This window comes from Oryzias latipes, chromosome 11 (assembly GCF_053564925.1).
Source record: "Oryzias latipes strain Hd-rR chromosome 11, Olatipes_Hd-rR_3.1".
NCBI classification, from domain to species: domain Eukaryota; kingdom Metazoa; phylum Chordata; class Actinopteri; order Beloniformes; family Adrianichthyidae; genus Oryzias; species Oryzias latipes.
The window spans coordinates 16196377-16215721 of NC_136247.1; the positions used below are offsets into that span (position 1 = coordinate 16196377).

The window sequence follows — 19345 nt, forward strand, 5'->3', positions numbered from 1 at the left end:
GCCCCCTACCCATCAGTTTATCACTCACTTGTGGCGCCTGCGCTGCATTTCCATTCAGACACCTCAGCTGCATTGATATCTCACATCTTTCCTTGATATCAGGCTGTCCCCAGACGTCTTTTTTTTTTTCCCACAGAACGAGCTGCGTGCCTCAGATTGCCATTGCCTGTATCGCATGCCACTATTTTATGTTTGCAAACCTTGCCAGCAAATCCACCGTCTGTGTGTTTCCTCTCAGTTTGAAATGTGATTCACAGCCATATCTGACTCACGGCAGATTGATCGGGAGTTAAATGCTCCAAACCTCAGTCCCAGTGGGTTGACCTCCCCTCCTCCTTGGGCCGTCATTTACTGTATTTTAGCTTGAGTGCTGCCTGATCTAAAAAGGCTGTCTTCAAACTTAATATGTGGTCATCCGAGAGGCATAAATGTGTCTCGCCATTTAGCTGACATCCACCTGCGATTGCAAGAGTTACTTAATGACTTAGTTACAACTGCCCTGACGAGTGGATATGACCTGTCTGTGGGTGAAAAATGGGACACCTACAGGTGGTCTGGAGAAAATTTTAGGATTGTAGACAACATGGTGAGCTTGTAGAGAGAAAATGTTCAAGCACAGTTTGCCCTGGAGGCGACAAGTCTCGTTTGAACACATAGACAACATGTAAGGGTGAAGCAGGTGAAACGCAGGCACATCCTAGGGATTTTTCTTTTTTTTCAATCTCCCCAAATCCTATGTGAGGGGCCCGTTAGTGATGTTCAGTTAATAAGCACATACCAGTTGTGTTATTTGACTGATAGAAATTTGGAAATTAGTCAGAGTTGAGCTTTTGTGGAGATCTTAAGGGGCGTCCTACGGTCACTTATGATTTAAGTGCATTCAGAAAGGAAAAAAATAAAAGAGTTAAGAATGCTAAATGTTTGATAGAAATACTTCAATTTTAATTTATATATTCAATTTTATTTATATAGCCCAATATTATAACAATAGTCGTCACAATGGGCTTCATACCGGTAATTGTATAATAAACATGAAATCATAAAGAACATTAAGTCAAACAGTACAATAGGTAATGGCTAAACTTAACTAAACAGACTAAACTAAACTGGGCATCCCTGCCCCTAGACCCTCTTTTGCGGTAAGGAAAAACTAAAAAAAGGATTCTGGAAAAAACGGAAGGAACCTCAGGGATGTCCTCATGAAGGAGGGATCCTCTCCCAGGACGGACAGGCGATGTACCAGAACACATAGAGAAAAATAAGCTTAAGACGGAATGTTATGCAGTCTACTAGGAAGTATCATTTTCTGTTAATTCTAAGCAAGTAGTTTATATTTTTGAGTTTTGATGTACCTGATTGTAATTCATTTTAATTACAGTGACAAAAAACTAGAGTAATAAGTGGAAATGACTCATTTAAAAAAGAAAAGAATACCATATTATTACAAATTGGATCATCCTAATAAATGCTTATAACATCTAAACTTATTCTTAGAGCATAAAATCTAAATTTCCAAAATAATGAGAATGACTGGCAGTCTGACTTGTGAACATTTAGCGAACTATAAAATAGCATATTTGAAACTGAACTCAAAATTACAGAGAAATTTGAGGTTTTTAAGTCTTAAATCAAGTTTTTCAATTGTCAAGAGTTGGAGCAAAAGGATTTCGACTCATTTTAATCCTTATTTCCTTACTTCTAAATCCTAGCTCTTCATGAGGCAAAAAAAACAAAACAATTCTTGACAGTCCTGATTTTAGGAAAATCTTTTACAGATGTGGAGTCAAGAGAAGTTTAAACCTCATCAAATTTTGTCAAATAGTTTGCAGTGCAAGTGCATGTGGAAGCTCAAAAGATCACAATAAGTTGTTTTTTTCTTTTGTTTTGTTTTTTCCCAAATAGAAAAACAAGCTAGACAGCTTGATTCCACACGGACAAAGCAGCAAGCCTGAACAGATCATAAAACACATTTTTTGTCTTGTTGAGTGTTTTTACCAAATGCTGCTGTGCTTTGAAATAAAAATCCACTTGGTGCTGTGAAGATTTCATACGTCAGCTGAGAAGAATCTGCAGCAGTGTGGACTGCTTATCATCCGTGCAGAAAACTGCAGATACGATCGATTCAGACTTCAAGAAAAAACAGATAAGGGAGTAAAATGAAAAAGTGAGTTCATAAGCATGTGAAAACTGTGACCAACAGGTACCAGAGTGCTGAGCTTAGCATTCATCTTAAGTTTTGAAAATAAAAGCAAGGGGCAAATGGGCAGAAACGTGAGTTCTGAGATCGAGAAACAGAGCAGATTCGGTGTAAAGGCTTTAAAAATTTTTATCCAAAATCAAGTTTGAACGTTTTGAGGCACGGGGTTTATGATTATCAAGTTTTATTGGTGGTTTAGAGAGAAATATAAATGTAAACAATAAATCTGTTGAGCTCAGAGAGAAAAAAAACACTCTCGAATCAGAAATTTGTGCATGTTATACAGTAAATTGAAATCTTTTTTTTTGCTTTAATTGTGCAACTGTGGAGGATTTCTTTATAGTAATTTATTTATTCCTGGTATTAACAATTTTTACAGGTTAATTGTGCATTCTGGCTTTTCTTAATGACAAATGCACTTTAATTTGGCAACAAAATTTTTTTAATGTCCTGTTTTATCTAAAGAGTAATGCACTTCTTAAGGATTTTTATGTATTATTAATTATTTTTAGTTGTAAGTTTTTGCCATTGGGTGCTTTAATGTATGAGTGTTGAACGGACCACTTTATAATTTTCATTTTGCTTGTGACAATTGCAATATATCTATCTAAAAAAATATTTTTGAGCTTTTTGCCTAAAGGTAGTGATAGAAGTTTATTCATGATAGGATTTTATGTACGAACAAATCAAACCTTCCATATTTTAGAAAAAGGTAATCTGAAGTCAAAATATCATATTTTTGTCAGACGGTAAGTGACTTTTTGTGTTTAAGCGATTTCAGCAACTTAAACTAACATTACACAATAATACGTCTACAAATTAAGTGTCTTTAAAAAAGCAATTACATTATAGGAATTAGTTTGTGGCAGGGATGCATTTTAATGGTCGAAAATAGAAAAATATTATTGCTAAAATTATAATTGATTGTTTTTTTCTGGAAATGTGTCAGCGTTATGAGTCTCAGTTAACCAAACCAACACCCCAACATGTCCATGTTCTATGAAGTTTTTTTTTTTTTTTTTCTTAAAGTTGGCATCAAAATATCCTAAAATCTCCACTTTAAAGCTCTATGTTTTTTGAGATCTCTGCAGTTTCTGGCAAAGAAAATTTTATCATGCAGACATTTACATAAAACCATAACAATGATTGGAAACAGGATTCATACATGTCTTTGCAAATTTGATGGCTTTTGTCTCACCAATATTCTCTGTTTTTCATTTTTTAGGCTAACAGGGTTTCAGCTGCCCCCTCCCATTGTAAGCACAGGCTCCAGGCTTACGTTGTGGTTACTGTCTGACTATGCGGTCAGCGGACAGGGATTCAAAGCTGTCTATGAAGGTAAGCTGGTCTATTTGCTCAAATCCCAAAGCAAAAATGTTGTCTCTTATTCAGAGGGATTTTAACATTAAAATCAATTGTGATCATTTTCATTCCCGCTAAAATTCCCAAACTAGGAAACCTTTAAACGTCAAAAACCGTGGAGAATTTCTTAAAATGTATCTATGACATTAAGCTGTCTGGTCTGTACTAAGACCCTTTATCATAGTGATATGTATCCTGAGTATGTTTTAATGTTGGGCTCCTTTAGCTCTATGCAGCTGGAACTGCAAAATAATAACAGCTCTTACTTGGCAGAATTTAGCAGTGTTGTTTAGATATTGTGAAGGTGGAGATGTTGGTTGGTGAAACATAATCATTAAACAGGACAGAAGCAATGGTACTATTGCATGGAAACCAACTTAATCGTTCTGCTTGCACTTTCTGTTTGCTTTTTACTGTTGTTGTTTTTTTCTTTTTTTGACTAGTAACTTAAATTTTCAGATGTTGCAGCTCAGGGCATTAAGGAAAATAACGTCAACCTTAAATGCTTAGATGCTGTGATTTTTGTTAGCAGGAAGATCAAATAAATGACATAAAGCCCAATGAGAAACAGGGGAAGGCGTTCAAAGTCATGAAAATTAACTGTTGACATTCTCACACGGGTAAAACCAACTGTGGTGACCCCAACTCATCGGGGGAAAGACATAGAAGCTCTGCTGTGTTAACATGTGGGGCTGTCTAATAATTTTACTTAGAAGCTAACAGAGCATGGACAAAGGTATATAGGCCATGCAAATCACAGGAATGCTCAACGGTAACAGAATGTATGGAAGGCAGTAGTTGGATTTTTGTCCTACAGGATATGCCCGTAAAAAATCATGATAATTTTACATAGCCTCTAGCACAATGGTATTATGTGTGCCTTAATTTATAATAAATTCATAATAAACAAAGGGAAATGTTGAATTCGGCTACACGGTAGCGCAGTGGTTAGCGCTCTTGCCTCACAGCAAGAAGGTCCCCAGTTCAAGTCCCGGCTGGGGGACATGAAAAACAACATCAATGGTCTTTCTGTGTGGAGCTTGCATGTTCTCCCCGTGCATGCGTGGGTTCTCTCCGGGATCTCCGGCTTCCTCCCACCGTCCAAAAACATGCTTCATAGGTTAATTGGCAACTCTAAATTGTTCATAGGTGTGAGTGTGTGAGTGAATGGGAGTGTGATTGTGGACATTCTACCCTGTGACAGACTGGCGACCTGTCCAGGGTGTCCCCTGCCTTCGCCCACAAGTGACTGGTATAGGCTCCAGCAGCCCCGTGACCCCGAAAGGGACAAAAAATGAAATAGAAAATGAATGAATGTTGAATTCTGAACACTTGAGTATGTACAATTTTGACCCGTGGTGGAGAGGTGCATAGTTTTGTACTCCAAGCATTTACGTTGAGGGTAAGACATTGAGGCATTTAGAGGTTTAGGTATTGGTGGATATGAACCCACATTTCCCATTTTATTAAAGCGCTACTCATAACTATCCTGACGTGTGGATACAGGCTTTCTGTGGTGGAAGAATTAGCACATTTGAAGTTTTTTGTGCGAGGCATGCAGGTGGTCCACATGAAATAGCAGATTGTAGATCACCCAGTAGGCCCATAGGGTATAAATGGTCATGCACATTTTTTCTACGGGTAAGCTACGAGTGACAAGTCGTAGCGGACGCTTAAACAACACACAAGGGTAAGTAAGGGGGAAGTAGGTAAAGCATGTCATACAGATTTTTCCTTTTTCACCCTGCCCTAAATCTTGCGCAATGCGCGATTATGTATCACATGCACGCCCAGTGTCTTGTATTCCCACAGGATCAGTAATTGCATCTTACTAAATACTAGAGAGTTGTGTTAGGTAGAAAGCCTCACCTGTATGTCAAAAGTGGGTGCAACTTCCATTAACAAATACTTCAAGATACTTTTACTTCTAGCATGACAATGGTGCATTTCATTTTCAACAACATCCCTTCAGGTGACCATTTGAACCTTAAAGGAACTACAAGACACACCTGTACACCCCTTAAAATACTAGTCTCGCCTCTCTCCGACTCTCCATCAACCCAAAAACCCACAGCACCTCGTATGGCTCAAAAATCTTTGTAGGGAATTTGGGCTTAGATCCTTCAGCACGGGTCCGGAACCTTTTTGGCCGAGAGAGCCATAAACGCCACATATTTTTAAATGTAATTTAGAAAGAGCCATACAATATTGTAGCATCCCTTTCCCACACTGAGGCACAGAGACTTAACCACTGTTAAGGTTCTTTATCCTGGTTACTGTAGACTGTAAGACTGTAGACTGTAGACGCTTCTCCCAACTTTTTATTCCCCCACTACTGCACCAACCCTCCTATATCCCTTATTCGGCCCATAGCTGAACCCTATTGGTCCAAACTCCCCAACGACAGGCTAAGCGACAGAACTCTGGGCCAATCAGCATCTCTGCTTGATGCGTTCAATGAACTCCGGAACATGGAACACCACCCAACAGCCACCCAGTCCAACTCAGTCCGCTGCAATATGTTTAAAAGTAAAAATACAAGTGCAATAAGTCTGTGGGTTCTTTTTAATAACATTTTTATGCTGTTGCTAATCAATGATGAGTATTTCATACCATTATTACGACTTCTGGTGCTGCATGGTTTTGCTGATGGTCTTGTCTGGTTGATACGTGGTGAGTTTAAGTTTCATGCAGGCGTTGAGACTTCCATTCGTTAAATGTGATCGTAGGTTGGTCTGAATGTTCTTTAGATGTGAGGAAGACTGCTAACATGAATACGTGGAGCCAAACACACACTGCAGTATGTGACGGGCAGCGTGTTTTTTTTTTTTTTTTTAACTTGTCCTGTCCAACAGCTGGGCAGACAGATGAGAGCTGAGGGCCTCTTGTGTTGGACATATTTTGCTTTAACAAGAGGGGTTATTAATCTTCTGACAAACCAAAGGTATGTCTGAATAAACCCCTTTTGTAATTGAGGCCAAACTTTATTAATTTCAATCATGTCTGAAAATCTTTGGTGTTGGACCGGACGGAAAAGGAAAGAGGGGAAGAAGAGAGAGGGACGCTAGAGAGAGGGGGGGTAGGGGGTGATAATAGGAGGGGAAGGGGGATAAGACCATGAAGCAGCATAAAGCAACAAGTTTACTGGTTGTTAATCATTATGGTAAGGTTCAAATGCAGTACAAAAAGGGCGGGGCCCGTCCACACACACACTCAAATGTTATAAACACACCTGCTAGCTGCAAAAATGTCCACCTGTCGACATGTACACAAAACAGATAGTGTTCACACGCATACTTATGCCTTAAAACCAACTAGTGTGAAATATTTCAGTCATTCAGTCATGCAAGCTATTAGTGCAAAGGTGAGCTAACACCAGTGCTCAGGTGAGGTTTTATGTTCTTCTAAAATGGATGGTGGAACGTGAAAAGAAGGAGGGAGAGTGCCCAGCCATCCCCACCCCAAGACCCCCACTGCAGCAGCAGCGGCAGCCGGAATCCCCCCAACGCCACACGGGAACCGGCAGGGAACAACCGCCGCCCGGGCGACCAAGCCCGCCACCCAGGCCAGGGCCAGCAGGGCCGCCGCAAGGCCCCCAGAGCCAGAGGCCAGGGAAGCACGGAGGGAAAGAGAGCGCCGCCCCAGCCCAACCAGGAGAGCAGCCCCCCCGCCGCGCCGGGAGAACCCAACGCAGAGCCCCACCGGAGAAGGACGCCCACAGCCCCAAACGAGCACCCCACCACCACCCAGGAGCAGCGGGGCAGCGTGTTTTAAGTTTTGACAATCCGTGTGCGATTCACCTTGCTGCCTGTGCCCACTAACACCCCCCCCCCCCCCCCCCCCCCTCTTCCTCACACATCCCATCCCCTGCAACTGTGCGCTCTTTCTCAGAGACGGGAGCGCATGGTCGCAGGCACAGCAATTCACAGGTTTCAGGCTATTACAAACTCTGTTATAACAGATAATAATAAACTGATAATGGCGCAGATTTTTCTTTCTCCAAGAACTGCTACTACTGCACGCCCCTCTGGCATCGCATCGGGCCCAAGAAGGACTGGTCTAATGAAAAAAGGATTTTATAATTAAAGATTTGTCTGTGAGCCAGATGTGACCATCAGAAGACATATGGCTCGCAAGCCTTAGGTTCCTGACCTCTGCTTCAGCAGATGACTACCAGTGAGCTGACACTAGGGCAGGGATTACTTTTTTTGATATAGTTGTTTTGATCAGTACGGTTTGTTACGTTTACTTAATTGGTTGGCAGTTATAGGTTATAGATGTGCAATGGCCTTCATGGTAACACTCATTTTGCCAGAAACTATCATATATTTTATTAAACAGAAAATTCAGAAAGCCCTGCGGTGTTACCAATTGGGAGTTTTTATTTCTATTTAAAAGGAAGTTTAACTCATTGCCTAATACTTCTAGGTTTTTGTCAGTAAAATATGTCAGTTTTTCTTTTTTTCTGAAAAAGCTCTTTTTTTTGTTTGTCACAGAAGTATTCCACGCTCAGTCTCATTAGATTTGAATTTTGCACAAAATGTTGGCCTTTAGAAAAGAATTCAAAAATTAAAGCAAAGTTTTTCTTCTCGTTGTGAAAATGTTTATCTGCAATAATGTTGGTGAGTGAGAGTCTACCCAGCAGTGTTTTTTTTTTTTTTTTTTTGTGTGTGTTCTGTGGAAGTGGGGGGTAAAAAAGTAACCCTGTCCCTCTGGTGTGAACTGTGGGAGGTGTTTTAGTTGTATCAAGCCCTTGGCTATGAACCATTCTTATCTACACATTGATGGTGACAGCTTGGTTCAGATTGTTGGCAGTCATTTCCACAACTGTGTGTTGGGCTTTGCTAGTATGCCCTTTGCAATGGATTCGGCTCTTAACCTTTTACAAGGTGGATGTTATCTCTTGAAGCTTTTACTTGGGGTCTGTTCCAACAATGATATGCACGACAAAAATAAAAATAAAAAATAAAATAAAATAGGGGGTTGTAATATAACAGAATTTATTTTAAGACTTTTGAATTTTCTGTTTTATCTTATCATTTAACACAATCAGCTTAAAATCAAGAGGAGGATAATACGGGCTCATGGTTTTTGTCTTCAGCTTCTAATGTCACTGTAATAGGTTTACCTTAGAGTACTGTATGTAACCACATTTTCAACATAGTAGGACAATTGAAGACAAATGAAAATATAGTCGTTGGTATGATAAAAAAGCAAAAGTGTCAATCTACGGGTCAGTCTCCTACAGTAGGAAAATAATACAAATATTCTTTGCTTAAGTTAGTTTTTTTCAGAAATATGGATGGATAACACTCTTATGCTACAGACACACCAAAATGTATGTTCTTCAACGCAAATAAAGACCATATTGTTCAAACTGGGCAAGCAGGGAGGGGCTTCTTCTTCCTTTTCTTTTGCCAGTGTTTACTAGCGTATGTCCACCACCTACAGTTGGAAGGTTTTCTTGTAGACCCTTTCTGCATCTAAAAGTAGTGGTGCAAATGTCTCAGGGGCCATAAAAGATCTGGGAAAGATCTTTTCCTAGGGCTACAGGATAGGTGACCTTTCCTAAGGCTGCTGCCCCCATGAAGTGATGCAGGATATTTGCAAAGCTCAGAAAATCTAAGTTTGATATGGAGACCAAGTTTATCTGTGTATACTGGAAACCTTGATGTGATTCAAACTGTACCATGAACATCACATCAAATGATGTGTTTATTCACCCTTTGTATTTGTGATTGTATGCTTCATATATTCATGTGTTTGCTATTTTGTCACTTTTCTCCTCACATAACTGCTTGGAGGAGCTGTGTGTGTCATTTCCCCCCACAGTTAGGTTAAAAATGTCTGCTGTTAGACTGATCCATTTTTTTATCTTTCTTTTTTGCTGTTGATAGAAATTATTTTTTAAACACTAAAATGTTATTTCACCATTAATCCAGTTGGATTAGGTATAAACAAAAAAGTCTAAATGGCTAAAACTTTTTTTCTTTTTTTCTTTTCCCGAACATGTCAGTTTATAGTACAGACACCAGTATTAAGTTGTTAATGTTTGGTAGACCAGTGCATTTGTTTCCACTAAGATTGGGATACATTGGGTTCAGATCCAGTTTGGTCGTGCCAAAGAACCCAAAAATAGGGCCCTGTTTGGAATTTAGCATCAAGGATGCGATTACCAAGTGTTTCCCAAATGTGGCTGTACTGCCCATGGATGGTTCAAATGTTAGGAACAGAGTCCACATACACAGATGTATGATGACTAGTAGCACTCTAAATTTATGTTTTGTTTTTTTTAAACAGGTCTTGTTTTGGCCTGATTGTTTCATTTCCCAGCATAGCATTAAACAGTAGAGCTTCTGTACTCTAATACCATCTATTTCTATTCTGTTCTTTTTTAGCCCACACTGCAATAAGCCTAAGTGCTGCACAGTCCATCTCCCCACACACTGCATAATGGCCAAGACCAGGAATCTCTTTCCTTTTGTCGCCACAGCAACCATCAGACTATCTTTTTCCTCTCCCCTTTTTTTTCTAATTTCTTTCTCTCATAAAATTCATTATTTGTGTTGCAACAGAGAAGGATGCTAAAGAAGGCAAATGACATAAACATTTGCAAAGGCTCTGGAAATTTCCACAGATGAGAAGAGTTATGTCTTTACGTCAAGCTGCCATCCTTGCATTTGACCACTATTTTTTGCCGTCTTTCTTTCTTCTTTTCTTTTTCTCACTTCAAATTAGTCATTAGGGCATTCATTATTTCCTTTCATCCCCCCTAATAGCATTGCTCACTCCTTTTCTCCCTCTACCTTGAATAATAAAATGCTGTGATGATCATCCAGTCGTGTCTTGCCAAGCCTCTTTTTCATGGGAGTCTTAGCTGCATAGTCAACGTGCCTTGCAAGTGGGTCATCCAAAGAAAAACCTCAGCCAGCACTGTATCACAACTCCTGATGTCTACATTCTCAGTTTTGGTGTCTGAAATAGGAAAAAAATACCTCAAAACATTGTCACTTTCTTATTTTAAAAGAAAGGGGTTTTATGTTTGTAGAAATGCATTTATTGTTTTTTATTAAAGGTGTGTTTATCTTGTAGGCCATGGGAGAGAATCAATGCATGGAAAAAATTACATCATGACACTCAAATATGCTAATTGTATTGCAGCTGTATTTTCCTATAAAGCAGCAGCTGATGTTCTCAGAATGCATCATTTCCTATTTAGTCTATTACTCATCAGAGTCCTCTTTCTTTCCCCTCACTCTTATTCTGAAGGGACAAAAGCTTAGGCTTAAAGACGAAGGGAATGGAGGATCAAAGTGTATAATACCCAACCAAAAAAACTGCATGTGCACCGTGACCATTGCCCAAATGTGACCTCTGTGACCCCGATTGAGTTATTTTTGTGGCTGTACAAGTTTAAGTTGTTCATTTGCTGGCTCAGACAATTTGGATGTGGAGTGGTCAGACTGACACAGGTGGAACACATTAGTTTTGTGTTTGCAGGTTGGGGTTTTCTTTTCACACTTTTTATGTTCTTAAATCATCTGTTACTTATTAGTTTTTTCCCAGTTTCTACTGATGCAATTTGAATCCAGAATGTCCCATGTATATTTTTAATTTGCTTATTTGTCATTTTTCAATACAATTGTCCTTGAGCAGTTGTGTTAATGACTTTTGTATTGTATTGTTTCTTCAATCCTTGATGCAAACAAGGATGTTCCAATTTTTGCAGTTCCTCCAAAGAGCAATGGAGGCAGGTTGCAGCTGAAAGAAATTTTCCACTGACTTCCCCCCAAAAACAAGACCAACAAAAAAAAAAAAAACTTAACAGTTAAAATAAACCTATGGATTTTCTGGTTTCTGAAGCATTCTTTAAGTTAATTGCTGTAATAATTATGTATGAAAATTGGCAATGGTTTAGAAAAAAAAAAGTTTTTGATGTTATTAGAGCTCAAAGTTGGCAGATTTTGGGTCATTTTTATAGTTCTGACTGGCAGGTGGGTAGCCGCTAGCTCCAAGATGCCAAAATCCCACAGACTTCTATAGAGAAATAAACAGCTCACTCAGTCATTCTACAGGCCAGAACAACTGTTGTTGGTCTGCTACCTTATTTTTTTATACATGTTCTAGACATTTTTTTCTGTAGTTCAAGGTATTCAAGTCAGATGCTGGTCAGATGCCTCAATAAAAGTATGTGGTCTTACGTACAACGTTTGAACATTTTGATTAACAGATTTCATGTACCCTACTTTCAAGTAGTAGGGGTGTGGACTCCTAACAAGCGTACTCCTGTTTGGTGAGGGTGGTTGCCACAGAAACATTGATTTGGACCAATTCCTGCTTACTGACATCCTCTGGCTCTAACTTTATTTTGTCAAAGCTGGAAGCATTCTCTAAGGATGACGGTTCAAACCAAAATGGTTATGTATGTAATCTTTTTTTGGGGAGTGGTCTCAAATATCCCCTGACTACTAAAGTATTAATCTAGAGCAGAAGGAGCCAAAAGAAATCAAACTTGTGTCAGTAGCAAGAATCAATAGACACGATGTACCCCATAGTACACAGAATTCATAGACTCTGTTTAGCCACACATTTCCAATATTTTTTGTGGCATTCTCCATAAATATTTCCCGAAGCAATAACTACCTCCTTTTTGTACCGTTTAAGGTACAGGGTTTGTGTAGATGGTTATTTTTTTCCCCCCAGGGAGGTATCCAAGGTACGAGTCTGTTTATAAGTGCAAGTACTTGCTGTAAGACGGAGTAAGCTAAACTGACCTAATGGCAAATGAAAGCTGAGCTGTTTATTCACGAATGTTCTATGAAAATATGGGCTGTCTGGCATGTGCAGGTAAGCTAAGCCTCCACTCTGGCAGGTTGTAGCTGTTATTAGTGTCTGGCAGGGGAATGGGCTGCCAGGCTGTCTGACCGTTAAATGTGTCTGACACTTAATTAATGGAGAATTGTGGTTCGGCAGTTCTCCTTCAACCTAATGAAGAGAGTTTTTTCACTCGCACACCCACACTAACATAAACATAAACACACACATATGTCTTGCACTGACTCACTGTCAAAACCTTCTTAAGTATTTCAAGCAGTTCGATGTATTCTGGAGGAAAGTCTACCTCATTCAGTAACCAAAGTTATTTTTATTTCTTTTGGTTTGTTGACAAATAATCTTGCTTGGCTTGGTTTCTCTTCAAAGGTTTCTGAGCTAATAAAACTATTAGTGTTTAAATTTTTTATTAATGCACCTTTTAAAACTTTTGATCTGTAGTAGAATTGTCCTCAGTGGTCTTTAAGGGTTTTAAGACATTTTCATGTATCTGCAGAGGGTGGCTGGTTAGCTCAGTGCAAAACTGGCACATGGAAATTGAAGGCTCAATACCCAGGGGTGTGATGAGCCTCATCCAGCTCAGGTCCTTAGGTGGGACCCTTTCTAACCCTACTGCCCTGTCCCACCCGTGCCAGTCGTCAACCTGGATAAAAAGTACATAGTTGTGTCAGGAGGGTATATCCCTGATGTGATAACAAATGGTGAATAAGAATACCTTTTTTGGTTTTCATGCTGTCGGTCACTTGCAGAGAGCTCGGAGTAGAACCGCTTCTCCTCCACATCGAAAGGAGCCAGTTGAGGTGGCTCGGTCCTCTAGTCCGGATGCCTCTTGGACACCTCCCTGGAGAGGTGATCCAGGCATGTCCCACTGGGCGGAAGCCCCGGGGAAGAGAGACTATGTCTCTCAGCTGGCCTGGGAACACTTTGGGGTCCCCCCAGAGGGGCTGGAGGAAGGGAATGGGGCAAGGGAACTCTGGGCATCTCTGCTTAGTCTGCTTCCCCCGCGACCCGGTCCCGGATAAGCGGAGGAAGATGGATGGATGGGTGGCTTTCATGCTCCCAAAGGTGGCATAAAAACAATGGTTAGCACTTTTGCCTCACAGCAAGAAGGCCTTGGGTCAAATCCCAACTGGGACCATTCTGTATGGAGTTTGCATGTTCTCCCCATCCTGAGGTTTTCACTGGACACTCTTTTCCAAAAACACGCTTCATAGTTTGATTGATTGCTCTAAATTGTCCCTAGGTGTGACTGTGGGTGTGTGGATTGTGTGAACCTGCGCTGACTAGTGACATGTCCATGGTGTACCCCACCTTCACTCAACAGGAGCAGGTTAGGCCCTGCCCAACCCCGTGACCCCGAAAGGAAAACAGCTATTTAAAAAACGACTGGCTGGATGCTGTTAAAGCTTTTTAGTGTGTCAAATAACTCTATGGAACTTCCTTTACTATCAAAAAACGTATATGCCTTCTTTTAATCTTGAAAATATAAAGAAACTAGAGTTATTAGAATGTGAAGTTTCAAACCTAAATTACCTTATTTTTTAAATGATCTACCATCTTTCAAGGTAAAACATGGGCTATGACACAGTATTAATTGATCAAATGTGGGTTTTTTGTCTTTAAGGATTCATACTTTTTTCTTTATCGTCAGTACAGTTTATGCTCTTTCAGTTTTTCGTTCTGATTGGTTAAAGGCTCAGAAAAGGTGACAAGTATAACATCAGCATTGTAAAAATGAAGTAAGATGGGATGTGCTTCTGCCTCGATTTAAACTTCTGCTTAAATAGACAGAAGTTTTCATATTTGCAGATATCAATAACTGCATGAAGTTATTGAGAGATACAGATCTAGGCGAGAGTGCATCCAAAAGCCAACACTAGGCTGTCCCATTATTCACCTCACTCTCTCTTTCATTTTCATAGCAGCGGCAGTTGAAATGCTGTATTTTTGTGCCCATGCAGTTTGGTGTTTGTCCACGTGTCCCCGTGCAAGCTGTCTGTTTTTGTGGCTGTGTGTGTCCATTGTTCTCTCATAAGACGGCACGTTATTTTGTGATGAACGGAACACATGTTCTTAGAAAGCAGCAGGGAAACCTTGTCTCTGTGTGGTGAAGTAACTGAGGTGTGAGCAGTCTGGAAATGGCACAAAGTGACAGACTGAGAGGAATTCTTGGGCAGTGGGAGAGATGCCTTGGCAGTTTTTCTTTATCTCTATGTGTGACAGTGGGTGGTTGTATGCATTACTATACAAGGTTTTTGTGGAGCCAAGAAGAGCGAACATTGAGGTGTTTCTCGCCTGCCTGTCTTTATTTTACCCAGTGTGAAAGCCCCTCTGTGCTCCCCGCTGTTTCCACCCCAGCAGACTTCACACTGACAGCTTATCTTCTCTGCATCTTAACAAGAGGGAAGGGAAATGGTTAGGAATACAAGTAAGTTGCAGGAAAAATACCAAGAGGAATCGTAAAAATACTGCAAAAGAAGGTAGGATAGTAAAATAAAAAAAGATACAACTTAAAAAATTACATTTGGTTGTGTTTGGATCCTTTTGATTTGATTTATTTTTTTTATTTTTAAACACAAAATAGACTAAAGTAAAAAAGTTAATGATTGAACAAAAAGTGATAAAGTGTTTGAGAAAACGAGTGTTAAAAGAAAGATCTTAACTCCCACCCCCAATCTTAAAACATTATTTACATACATTTTGCACAATAAATATATAATATGTAATCACATACACACAAGATAATTACATGAAAAAAACATGAAGGTATGACGTCACCAGGTCCATACATTGTGTCATTAGGCTTCTAGTTTGTGAATTGAAATGTTTTCTAAATGTTTTGTTTTTTTATTGTGTAACATTTTTACTCATTTAAAAAAAAAGTTATTCTACAACCTCAACCCACAGCTAGAAATGGACAGACTTTTTATGTTGTCCTTACACCATGTTGTTTTATGTTATTTTTTTATTTTAAGCAAATATACAGTCTTCCATCCCTTTCCCTAAAAAAAGTTTTTCTTAAATATTATTAATCCCCTCATTTTTGTTCTTTTTCTGCAATGTTGCATCATACGCCAAAAATTTTTTACACGAATGTTTGCTCTTTGCTTTGTTAACATATGAGTCTCATTTTGTAAGTATAGCATTTTGAATTTAAACTCTTCTTTTAACCTTATTTTTATACTGTAATTTTTTTTCTTCAACTAGAAGCATCTTAAACTTTGCCCTTTTTTCCAACCTACCATTTGAGAAAAAAAAATAAAGAAGACAAAAACTGACACAGAGGCGGAGAGGAATCTTGCTTTGCGCTTAGAACACAAAGTGGCCCATTTGCTTCATGTTCTTCATGCAAACTCTCAGCCTACTTCAGTGGCATTCATTTTTCAGTGGGTGAGCTCATCTCCTTAAAAAGCTCCATAAACCCCCTGCCCCCTCTGACTTTACAATTTAGGATAACGTCATGTCACCTACAAAAGGTCATGATTAATTCCCTTAATTAGGAGTTTGATAACAATATTTGTCTAGTTCCTGGTTATTTTCAGTACATACTTTTCACTCACATCTCTTGCACTACCTGACTGTAATTTTTGTCTTGTGACTTATCTCTCATCAGGATTAGGTCATTTTGCTTGTTAGCAACCAATCTCTTTTTCTCCATATCTCCAACATTTGTCTGATCCATGCAATCCCTAGTTTGTGTGGATAATTGTTTTTATTGTAGGTGGATTTGGGTTTCATTGTTTGTGAGATCTGATGAATACCCTTTTCAGTGTGTGTATGAGCGCATACTCCCTCCAGCCATTTTATCAGGCACACTTGTCTAAATGCACATTGGCACAATTTGCTAATCATCCAATCACAGCGCACCAACTCAATGCATTTAGGCATGTAGACTTGGTCAAGACCGGTCTGTTGCAGTTCAAACAGAGCATCAGAATGGGGAAGAAAGATTATCTAAGAGACTTTGAATGTCTCATGGTTGTTGGTGCAAGAGGGCTGGTCTGAGTGCTTCAGAAACTACTGAGCTACTGGGATTTTCACCCACAACTATCTCTAGGGTTTACAGAGAATGGTCTGGAAAAGAGAAAAAATATCCAGTGAGCTGCAGTTCTGTGGGCAGAAATACCTTGTTGATGCCAGAGGTCAGAGGAGAAAGGCCAGACTGGTTCTAGCTGATGGAAAGACAACAGAAACTCAAAATATCACTGGTTACAACCGAGGTCTGAGCATTTCTGAAACCACAACAAGTCCAACCTCGAGACAGATGAACTACAGCAGCAGAAGACCACACTGGGTGCCACTCCTGTCAGCTGAAAACAGGAAACTGAGGCTATAATTCATACAGACTCACCAAAACTAAAGAGTAGAAGATTTAAAAAATGTCTGGTCTAATGAATCATCATTTCTGCTGCGATATTTGGATGGTAGGGTCAGAATTTGCCTGCAACAAGATGAAAGCTTTATCCATCCTGCCTAGTATTAACAGTTCAGGCTGGTGGTGGTGGTGCAATCGTGTGGGGGATATTTTCTTGGCACACTTTAGACCCCTTAGTACTGATTGAGCATTAGTTGCAATGCCACAGCCTACCTGGATTGTGTTAATGACCATGTCCATCCCTTTATGACCACAGTGTAGCATCTTCTAATGGCTACTTCCAGCAGGATAAGACACCATGTCATGAAGCTGGAATCATCTCAGACTGGTTTTTGAACATGACAATGAGTTCATTGGACTCAAATGGCCTCCACAGTCGCCAGATCTCAACCCAATAGATCACCTTTGGGATGTGGTGGAACAGGAGATCAATATTCTGGTTGTGCAGCCAACAAATCTGCAGACACTCCGCGATGATATCATGTCAATATGGACCAAACTCTGAGGAATGTTTCCAGTACCTCGTTGAATCTATGCCACCACGGATTAAGGCAGTTCTGAAGGTAAAAGGGGGTCTAACCCGGTACTAGCAAGGTGTATCTAATAAAGTGGCCAGTGAGTGTACGTACAATGCAAAATATATTTGTTATTCACGTGAGGGTGTTATTTCAGTAAAATGGATAAATGTAAAGGCTAAGGACTTCTTCGCTTGAGTTTCATTAATCTGAATATTGGTTTGGTAACAGAAACCTTGAGGGATAGGATGAGTTGCTTTTCACCAGTCAAAAATGTTTGAAATATTTTACCCATGAATTTTACGTTGATGATATATTGGGGGCTTTGGAAAGTTGGTATTCATTGCCTCTACTCAGTAAATGCAGATGGCAACGTATTGATCCAGAAAATATTAAACCTTTAGGCTAAAATTTGCCATGCAGAAATATGATGTTTAATTAATTTCAAGTGTAGGATAAACTCATTGGATTCCCTCAGCCGCCTCTTCCTAATTAGTTTGTTTAGAAGGTTTAACACCATAAAAGCATATTTAAGGAACATTCTGGCATTTGTCTTAAATGCAGTAGCATTTATCGTGAAGTATCCATTGGATCTAGCCAACCATTGAGATATCCTTGTACTCATTTACTGTCCTTGATGAAAAATCTAGCATTGGTTATGAGCAGTTACTGGATCATTTTCTGTCTTTGCTTTAATTGATATCAACCAAACAGCTCTGTCTTGGGTGCTGTGTTTAATCATTTCTCAGTTTACAGGCTGCACTAATGGGAAGACATACATCAGCCGGCCGGGATTTATTGACTGACTGGCCAATTCTCTCCACATAAGACTTTATTGACAGTTCAGTATTTGCTCATTAACCAACTAGATGCCAACAGGTCAAATTTATATATTTGTATGGTTGAATTTTGTTTTTACTTTAGTCATGTCTTTGTCCACTAGACATAATTTAAGTCATACTTCGAACAGTTGTTAGCCTGTTGATTTATTTCTCCTCATTAAGGTTTTGATGAACAGGTAATGATAGAAGTAATGGTTAATGATTAGGTATTGGACCACTAATTGTTTTGTATCTGATAGGAAATTAGTTGGTCAATGAATGTGATTAAATACCAGAGGCAAAAACAAATTCACAAACCATAAAATAGATTCATATGTGTAAACATTAGAGCCATAGGAAAGAGCGGTAGCATCTTATGGGAAGCACAGGTGTGTTTTGCCGTTCTGTTCAGGCTCATATGGCCACTTTGAGGGACATCGTTGAAAATGGAATGTACTATTGTTGTACATGTGGTAAGTGTATTGTGAAGTATTTCTAAGGTTAACTGAAGTTGGACACACTTATGAAGTACAAGTGATACTGTCGTACAGTGCCCTTATGCCACACCCTGCCTACTAGTAAGGAATAAATTACAGACCTTGCTTGAATTCCACAAACACAGGGTGTACACGTGATCTGTGAGCATCCACAGCAAACTTAAACATAAGCAGAAATCAAAGTCTTTTGAAATCACATTTCATTGAAAGTTTGAAACAGCCTTAAAAATGTTAATGTCAGGTTGTATCACTTCGATCACTCAGAGATGTTGAAATTGATAATAAAGGTGCATGTATCCATATGTGTAAAACATTTACATAGGTTGTCCTAATTTTTTTACACAACTGTATGTGTTGTATAAGTGTTCCCTATGGCCTGTCACTCGCAGAATGGCCAGAAAAAATGATGCATGAACATTTTTGCTCTACAGGCTCCCCAAGCGGTCTACGACCTTGTTATTTCATGTAGGTACAGGTTTACCCATCTTTTGCCCTCAGACAGTTTACATCAAGCTGTGTGGGCAGTTATGACCAAAGCTTCATTCAAGAAAAAGCTTCCACTCCAAAGTTTATGAAAACCACCGAAAAAGCGTGTTTTGGGCTTCTGCCTTCGAAACTCTGGAAAAGACGTGTCACTACGCAATTCCTTTTTTGGGCTCTGCGTACAAAGGGCGCAGCCCTTGAACATACGTTGAAAGACAAACCAATTCAACTGTGACCAAACAGGGACTTGTATTTGGTAGTAA

At 39.5% G+C, this 19345-nt stretch overlaps 1 protein-coding gene across 3 annotated transcripts in view; it reads left to right on the plus strand.

Moving 5' to 3' along the window:
* csmd2 (CUB and Sushi multiple domains 2) overlaps positions 1-19345 on the plus strand; it is a 280249-nt gene that overhangs the window by 43568 nt on the left and 217336 nt on the right. For all 3 annotated transcript variants that reach the window (XM_023959868.2, XM_078955368.1, XM_023959867.2), the window contains exon 3: positions 3423-3535. In XM_023959868.2, coding sequence (XP_023815636.1) covers positions 3423-3535 — 113 coding nt within the window. The remainder of the gene's footprint in view (positions 1-3422; positions 3536-19345) is intronic.